General features: G+C 40.2%; 1 protein-coding gene across 4 annotated transcripts in view; it reads left to right on the plus strand.

Annotated features, from left to right (window-relative positions):
* Positions 1 to 8,385, plus strand: part of FBXO15 (F-box protein 15) — a 122,127-nt gene extending 113,742 nt beyond the window's left edge. For all 4 annotated transcript variants that reach the window (XM_056521450.1, XM_056521448.1, XM_056521452.1 and 1 more), the window contains 3 exons: positions 831 to 955; positions 2,987 to 3,256; positions 8,060 to 8,385. In XM_056521450.1, the coding sequence (XP_056377425.1) occupies positions 831 to 955; positions 2,987 to 3,256; positions 8,060 to 8,071 (407 nt within the window). In that variant the 3' untranslated portion in view covers positions 8,072 to 8,385. The remainder of the gene's footprint in view (positions 1 to 830; positions 956 to 2,986; positions 3,257 to 8,059) is intronic.
* Positions 8,386 to 9,572: the final 1,187 nt, after the last annotated feature.

Raw genomic sequence — 9,572 nt, forward strand, 5'->3', positions numbered from 1 at the left:
TGGGGGGAACTATACTGACAACCTAATGTGGGGGGAACTATGCTGACAACCTTATTTAGGGGGAACTATGGTAAGGTACAGTACATCATGATAGAGGAGTAGTCTTATACGGCAAGTATATTCCAAACTCTATATTTTAACTGTAAAAGTTCGGGATCGTCTTATATGCCCAGTTGTCGAATACACCTGAAAATACGGTATTGTGGATTACACAATGCATGTGGCAATATCTTTCTTTACATTTACGATGGGGATATAAATTTTAATAACTCTTTTTTTGACTATTTTTTTCACTTTTTTTTATAGGGGACTTTTCATAGCAATCACTTGATTTCTATTACTGTTCCGTGCTATGCATGTGCATAGTACTGATCAGTATAATCAGCAATCCACTGTAGCGTGTTCACCGATGTCTGCTATTACTGGTGTTTCCCTGGATGCTGAAAGCTATAACTGTTAATCTTGTTCTGTCTGTTTCATTAATATTATGGGACATTATGGAGCATTTTTATGCTCTGGTTGTAAAAAGTGAAACTTTCCATTCCAAAACTTTCCATGCAGAGATCTTGAAAATTATGAAGAATTTAATTTTATTAGTATCACTGTATAAGCTCTAGTGCCACATAAAACCAGCTTATTCCATCATTTTACACTTCCCGTTCTGCATAAGTACTGCATTCGGTGACTGTCATTCTTCAGATATTGAACATCATATTATGTATATTTTATATATTATTTGTATTTGGTGTTGTTCATCACCCGTTTTAAGTTTAGAGGTTGTAAGGATTGATGAGATTGAAAAAAATTTCCTTTATACCTATGTTTTTAAGAATATATAAAGAATGGCTACTTACGAATGACAGCTATCGGATTTATGCAAAACAGAATGCACACAGCTGTTGCGGGTACAGTTGGATTTTTCTGGGAGACTCTGACAATAAGTGGAAGTATAAAGGTAAGTTGAATTTCAACAGTATAAATACATTATAAATGTAATAAAGATGCACTTCCATGGTCAGTTATTTTAGTTTTCGCCAGTGGGAAGGCTTTCGGACATATTTGGATGACTGGGACACCTACCTTGCACAGTGAGTTTCATTACCTTATTTACGTATCAGGAGCATGCAGGTACACAATGATCTTCAGGAAGATTATAGTCATCCAGTGTACCAGAGATAACCAGATTTCATGGATACCCAGAGTGTAACAAAACGGCTAGGTGCTCTCATCCAAATATTCTGCAAACAGTATTCAGCTTACAGTATACAACTATTAAGAAAATGGTTGGCGATATTGCCCAATCCCAGAACTAACTGGACCTCTAAGGCTGGGTTCACAATATGTTTGTGTTTACATTTAATGTGGGTTTTATACTAGTCAAAGCAATAGAAATGTATACAATAAAGGAATGCTAAGAAAGTAGGTACATACAACAGTATCTGTTTCTCATTTTCTGGAAATAACAGCGTAGACTAATAAGCTGTTTTATATAGCAAAAAGACATATTAAAATGGAAAACAGTGAAAAGTAAACACAAAACACAGTGTGAACCCTACTTAACAGACCAAGCATTTTTCAGTTTTTTGCACTTTCGTTTTTTCCTCCTCACCTTTTAAAAATCATAATCCTTTAAATTTTGCACCTAAAAATCCATATGATGGCTTATTTTTTGCGTCACCAATTCTACTTTGTAATGACATCAGTCATTTTGCCCAAACATCTATGGCGAAACCGGAAAAAAATAATTGTGCGACAGAATTGAAGAAAAAACACCATTTTGTAAATTTTTGGGGCCTCCGTTTCTGCGCTGCGGGGAGCCGAACCACACAACTGGACCACCAGGGATGGAATAAAGGCACCTTTGGACGCCGCTGTCAGTTTTGACAGCGGCGAACTAAAGGGTTATTAGCCGGCCGCGGCGATCGCCGCATGTCGGCTATTAACGCTGGCCCCTATCTACAGGAATCTGCTGGGGGCCGGCCGGTATGATGCAGGCTCGAGTCGGGAGCCCGTGTCATACCACCTTAACGGCACATGGACGTGTATACATGTCCATGATCGTTAAGGGGTTAATAAAAGAATAGGCACATGTGGATGATACTCATTTCTCATGCAGTTGGGGCTTCCAGGTGGGAAAAAAACAGACTTTTCTGAAAACTGGTAAGGTAGAAACCTACAGGTCTGGTTAATTGTGAAGTTGTCTGAGCCTAAGAAATTATCTTTCAAATTTCAGCAATAAAGACTGTATCTGGAAAAAAAAAATTCCTTTATTCTATACCAGTCTAATGTATTCAGTAGATCATAATAATATTTTATATCGACAACCTATTCAACAGCACTTTACATAATAGAGTGTACATATGCCGACAAAGTGAGACTTTACCTAGTAACCACCTAAGAAGCCATTCAGACAATAGCAGTGAGAGCTCTGCCTACAGGAGCATGTAGGAGCATCAGACATTTGTGGAAAAACCCAATGTTTACCAATTCCATTCTATTTCACCATTAACACAGAACCATTTTAATTGTAGTTTAAGCTGCTATGTTATCATAGTAGAAAGTATTCAGTGTATAAGAAAAGATGGATTGTCCCTTAAATAAATGTTCTCCTGATTGAAGTACCTTTAAAATGCCTCCTGATGTTCTCCTGATTGTGTACTAAAATGCCTCATTCCCAGATCAATCCTGTTTGGACCCTTTCCATGTTGTAGTGTATTTGGGAATGGTCTTCCATACATTGTTTCTTTTAAGTATACTCTTTCAGCTGTCTGAGTCCATGGAAACAAAGTACCTATAGTTGAAGCACTTACACACCGTTTGTTTTTGTGTCCTCATTTTGACAGTCATAAGTTTTGTTTGTTAATACAAATATATGTAATATATATATATATATATATATATATTTTAATATAGGAAGATTTATAGCTGTCTACAAGGGATAATGGACAGTTTGCTAATGGACAGCTTCTTTTTCTTCATCTTATAGAACTGCTTCTTGATGGATGTAACCGTTTCAGATGAATCACAAACTCCATATTGGTGTTTTAGTGCCCCAGTTAAGCTACATGAAATTGAATCCTCAGAAACTCTTTTCGACTATATGGGGCAGAGCTTTGAGCTAAACTATACAGATGACATGGGAAAGGTTCATGCTGAACTTATGTGGATGAAAGAAGCTGAGGAATTTTATGTAATAAATCTGGTTGTGTATTTAAATACAGAGAAAGTCAACAGTTATTTTGGTACAAATTACACAGTAAGTTACAAACATATCTATACATAAAACATGCTAATCCTTTTTAATGTGATACAGTAGATCCATCAATAATTGTTATTTTAGTAAATATATAAAAAGATCACTTAAGGCGATGTTCACACAGTTTGAAATAATTAACAAAATACGTCCGTATTCATTTTAAACTTTGTGAACAGAGCCTAAGATCAAAGAACCTCCATGACTAAAATCACTACTTATTTGTCTCACTTCTCACAGAATTTCGAGCCTGTACAAGTCTCTTAAAGTGAACCAGTGTCACTCACATTAACTTGTTGGTACAGGCTTGTAGTGCGGGTGACACTGATGAAAAGGATACTTGCCGTTCCTTGCTCCAAGCCTCGTTCTTTGGTAGTCCTAGGACCTGTCCATTATAGTCAGTAGCCATGAGATTTTCTGACTCCTTCAAAAAGCTGATTTATTTATCCAGTTGACATAAGATGCTTCACATGAATCTTCCACAGTGAAACTTGAGATCTCCTACATACAATCATGGCCCTAAATGTTGGCACCCCTGAAATTTTTTCTAGAAATTGAGATATTTCTCACAGAAAAGGATTGCAGTAGCACGTGCTTTGCTATACACATGTTTAATCCCTTTTTGTATGTTGGAGCTAAACCAAAAAAGGGAGGAAAAAAAGCACATTGGACATAATGCCACACCAAACTCCAAAAATGCTTTTAGGTGTGATTTTAATATTGCCCACACCTCTTACTTGCCCCAGGTGAGTTTAAAGAACATATCCAGTGGTGAAAAACGTATCCCCTATCCTAAGGATAGGGGATAAGTTTCAGATCGCAGTGGGTCCGACCGTTGGGGCCCCCCGCGATCTTCTGTACGGGGCACCGGCAGCCCGCGGGAAGGGGGCATGTTGACCACCGCACGAAGCGGCGGCTGACACGCCTACCCAATACAACTCTTTGTCGGAGCGCTACCTTCGGCAATCTCCGGCTCTGCCATAGCGATGTATTGAGGGGGCGTGTCAGCCGCCACTTCGTGCGGTATTCAACACACGCTATCTGGCCAGCGAGCCGGGTCCCCATACAGAGAGATCGCGGGGGGCCCCAGCGGTCAGGCCCCCATCGATCTGAAACTTAACCCCTATCCTTAGGATAGGGGATAAGTTTTTCACCACTGGACTACCCCTTTAAAGGAGCATCACATTCTTGAAACAATCTTATTTCTCCACAATTTTGATAGGGTGCCAATAATTTTGTCCAGCCCATTTTTGGAGTTTGGTGTGACATTATGTCCAATTTGCTTTTTTTCCTCCCTTTTTTGGTTTAGTTCCAATACACACAAAGGGAATAAACATCTGTATAGCCAAACATGTGTTACTGCAATCCTTTTCTGTGAGAAATACTTCATTTTCTAGAAAAATTTCAGGGGTGCCAACATTTACGTCCATGACTTTATCTATGTTTTGCTGTCGTAAAAAAATTTCACGGACCTCTGCAAGGCTAAAATACCTAAAATGTGTCATAGAAATTTCAGGCTTAACTATTTCGAACCAGTACCAGAGTCTGTTGAACCTACAGGAGGGTCATAGTCACAGTCTGTGATTAAAGAGAATCTGTCATCAGTGTCATCCGCACTAACCAGTTGGTACAGGCTTGTAGTGTGACACTGATTAAAATAATACTTACTAGTTCTTGCCTCCATTCTGCTGTAATCCCAGGTCTTCTGGATATGCTAATGATCCTGCTTGGTGCCCGGGAGGCATTCCTAAGCCCTTGGGCCACAGTAAGGTCCAGTCAGCATGTTTATTTTAACACCTCCTCCCCTGTGCTGTGCCTCCTCTCCTGGGCATGTAAAATAGCTACAGCCACAGGTGTTATGATGTAGAATAGAGCTCCATTCTGCATTAAACTGTCTCTCCTCCACATGCACAGTAGCCGCACCACAGGCGTTACAATGAAGATGCTGGTCAGTAGACTGGGGATTAAAGAAGAATGGAGCATTGGAGCAAAAACCAGTAATTTTATGGCAGACAGGAGGCTCGTATCAAATGCATATTCTCTCTTTATTAAGCTCAATAGCAGAAAGAAACATGCAATGTAAACTTAGTAAAACTGAAGAAAAAATGTGCAAGGCACATAGCAACCCCCTGCACCTCCCACTTTCAATCCATTCAATCCCATTCGTGGATGCTCCATATAAACTGACTCTGGATCCGCCTCTTCCTCTTTCTTTCTGCTCAATAGCTGAGTACACAGATAAGTAACCAGCTCCTGTTGTGTGGGGATTTTGCAGTGGGGAGCTCCTGGTTGTGCCCCACTGTTCATACAGTGTCCCTACCCACACTCCTTTTTTAATTCGCTCTTCTGTTCATTCGCTCTTTCTTATTCTTTACTGGTTAAGTGGCAGGCCCAGGGTTAGTATTTCATACGCTGTCTATTGGTCTATCTCTATACAGGTTTTTGTTCTGATTCCCCCCTTTTTTTCTTTAGGCGGAGCTCCCTGTCCGGCCACTCTCCCCTGGCCTGGTTTTCCTTTCATTGATTGTTCATACTGTTCTCGGGCCGGCGCCCCGCCATTGCGGGTGATGTCAGGCTTCTTCTCCGAGGACTTGCTCCCGCCCCCTCTCGCATCTTGGCTGCGCTCTCGCGTGCGCACGCATTTGCGCAGCAGCGTGACAGACGTCGCAAGACTTCCAGCATATCCGCGGACACGCCCCGTCAGCAGCCGTGCGGTCCAACTCCGGCTTCCCCTCCTGTCTTAGCTGTACATAGGTGGTTTATGTCGCAGGCTCCTATGAGTGCCTGCTAGTATATATATATATATATATATATATATATATATATATATGTGTGTGTGTGTGTGTGTGTGTGTGTGTGTGTGTGTATATATGTGTGTGTATATATATATATATATATATATACACACATATCTATATATGTAGTCGGACGGTGTGTGTTTGAGTTTCAATGTTTGCATAATGTATTTTATATTAAAGTGTTTGCTCTGCATGCAGTGGTTAGTGTACACCTGAACACTCATTTAACTGTGTCTTCTCTACCAGTGTTTTTTCCACAGCCCCCGGTTGATTCTGACAGGTTTTGTCCATATACCCAATATAGTTTCATAATGTCTGAAAATAAGGCTGACATGACCATGGGGGATGGCCCCGTCTCTGAGCACAAGCTAATGTCAGCTGACCAAGTGCAGCAATTGGTCAATAGGTCGGTGCACTCTGCCTTGGCATCAGCCATGGCTTCTATGAATGAAACCATCTCTAGATCTGTGTCTCTGGCTATGTTCCATTCCTGTCATATATTTTCCGTCATAATAACTAAGAAAATCTTAAATTATCATTTTCATCAATGTCGTCCAAACTAAAAGCCTTCCCTATAGTCATAGACTGTAACCATGACCCTAATGTAGGTTCAAAAGACCCTGGTATTGGTTAAAAACAGTTAAGCCTGAAGTTTCTATGACACATTTTTGGTATTTTAGTCCTTCAGGGGTTATATTTTGCCAAGATGGAAAATTACAGTGACATGTAGAAGATCTCATGTATTATTGTGGAAAGTTCTTGTTAAAGTTGCATGGTTTATGCATAAGTTATTCCTATATCACCTAGATAAATAAATCAGCTTCTGAGGTACAGAGTCTGGAAATCGTATGGTTACTGACTATACCAGACAGGTCCTAGTTTTGTGTTTTTGGTGACAGCATATTTTAGTATCCTCTTTTCTAACAAACACACCATTTCCTGAAACCTTTAAAGAGGTACTCCGCCCCTATTCATCTTATCCACTATCCAAAGGATGGGGGATAAAATGTCTGATGGCGGGGGTCCAGCGCCTGGGAACCCCCGCCATCTCTCCTGCAGCACCCCGTGTCATCTGCTGCACGGAACGAAGTTTGCTCCGTGCAGCAGATGACACAGGGTGCTGCAGGAGAGATCACGGGGGTTCCCAGCCGTGGGACCCCCGTGATCAGACATCTTATCCCCCATCCTTTGGATAGTGGATAAGATATCTAGGGGCAGAGTACCTCTTTAAGTGACATTATACAGGAGTTTCCATTACTCACCCTTATATCAGTGGAAGGAAACCACACTTGCACAGCCAGCTATCCACTGAAACTGACTACCAGTAAATGTATTCATAGGTGCCGTGCATCAAACCTTTCAATGTTTCTCATGTTTGACATGTTATAACATTTAGTTATTGGAGAACTTCTTACACTGCTATGCACTAAGTTCTCTTTTAGATCAGTGGTCTCTAACTGTGGCCCTCCAGATGTTGCAGCCGCTGGCTGTCCGGGCATGCTGGGAGTTGATATTTTACAACATTTGGGAGGGCCACAGATGGAGACCACTGTTGTATTCCTCTGGTGTTGCTGATTGACAGATTTGCATTTAGTTTTGCTCTCAAAATGGAAAAAAAAGGCATTTTGTAGGAATGACCTATGACCTGTAAAATATATATTTTCTCAAAGGAAATGACAACAATCTAGCAACAGCTTGTCTGTTCAGGTGGCCTGCCTACAAAGGGCAGTAAGAGAAGTGAATACATGTCCATTGCCTCTTCTGAATTTTAATTTCAGAGTTTAGAACTGTACAAGTAAAGGAACTATTGTCATATACTTTATATAGGCAATAAGAACAGCCACAAGAAGTTATCTTTGTTTGACCATTCAGGTGATACAATATATCTTTGAAGAGTACAGGACCAACTATTGCAGATGTAAATAAAATACAATATGTGAACGGTCTTGTTGGTGGTAGGGATGAAATTACTTATAATTGTCTTTCTTTATTTTTTTCTATGTTTTAGGATTCCGTTTAGGACATGCAGTGTTCCTTGAAGAATTTACTCAGGAGACTTTGACTTAAATATTTAGAGTAGGAATTCTACTGACCATGCTGCAGTTTTATCTAAAGTAAACTACATATATATTTAACTGCTGTATTAGGTTGATGATATAATTGTAGTTTTATTTATTTTTAGTTTTTTTCAACTGTTATTGGTCAAAATCCCTGTTGTAACTTGTAGTAAACTAAAGAACATTTCAATTTTAACTTATTTCAGTTAAGTTAAAATTTGTTTTTGTTTTCCTGTTCTGTCCTTTTTTGAAACTTTATTTGGCTAATAAAAAATAAATAACAAAAGAAGAAGTGCCTGAAACTAATTTTTATTGGATCAGTTAAAAACCACCAACTGAGGCAAACGTGATCCCTACACCAAAAAGCAAAAAATACACAAAGGTATAAAATGGAAATGACTAAGGTGTTAGTATCCACACCTCAGGAATGCGTTATCCATGACAGACACACCAGAGGTAGAAGATATGGTATATTCTTATCTTATAGGGTAACACAGCTCATGCTGTCTTATGTACAAAATATTAACACCAATTGTTTCTCTCACTGCGTTTCTGCTGGTGATAATACCAGTGTCATCAGGAGAGATTCTGTAATATGATGAGTCCTGCAGTTGTCAGGCTCATTTAAATGAGTTTTGCAGTGTTAGACACTTATCCCCTATCTGACTGCTGCCCCCCCCCCACGATCTCCTGTAGGGGACCCAGCATTGCTGCGGCTGATGCGCGTGTTGTCGATCTCACGTCCCCTCCATGAAGCTCTATGGGAAAGACGGGGATGCACAAACACTGCGTTTCCAACGTTCCCATAGAGATACATTGAGGGGGCATGCTGCGGCTGACCTGCCTTCTGCATGGCAGAGTGATTACACACTTATCCCCTATCCTGTGGATAGGGGATAAGTGTCTAACAATGCAGATCTTCTTTTAGGCTATCACATCAGTTCATGACAGACAGAAAGAAATAATTTTGAAGCTACTTACGGAACTCTTCACTCAAATGTATAGGAAATATAGCTATGTTTTCTAAATATTTGCAATGTACATCCATAGACCATTCACATAAATGGACTAGGTTCATACCACATTTGTACTGATGTATATAACTATGTACACTGATTTTATGGTCCTGCACACAACCCTATTGTGAACCTCCCAGCAATAAAATATACCACCAACACTAGCTGACTATAGATGAGCTACGTTACAGTGATTTGATTTGTGATTTACAGTGATTTGATTTGTCACTTCTCGGCTCGGGGTTGCTGACTTTAGCCTGCATAAATTAGTTCAGCTTTCAGGTGCTCCGGTGCCCTGGAAAAGGTGGATACAGTCCTAGGAGACTCTCTCCTAGGACTCTATCCATCTTTTCCAGCCCACAGGAGCACCTGAAACTGAACTAATTCATGCAGACTAAAGTCAGCAACTGCCGAGCCGAGAAGTTTGTGACCAATCGAATCACTGTAA

This window comes from Hyla sarda, chromosome 5 (genome assembly GCF_029499605.1).
Source record: "Hyla sarda isolate aHylSar1 chromosome 5, aHylSar1.hap1, whole genome shotgun sequence".
Taxonomy (NCBI): domain Eukaryota; kingdom Metazoa; phylum Chordata; class Amphibia; order Anura; family Hylidae; genus Hyla; species Hyla sarda.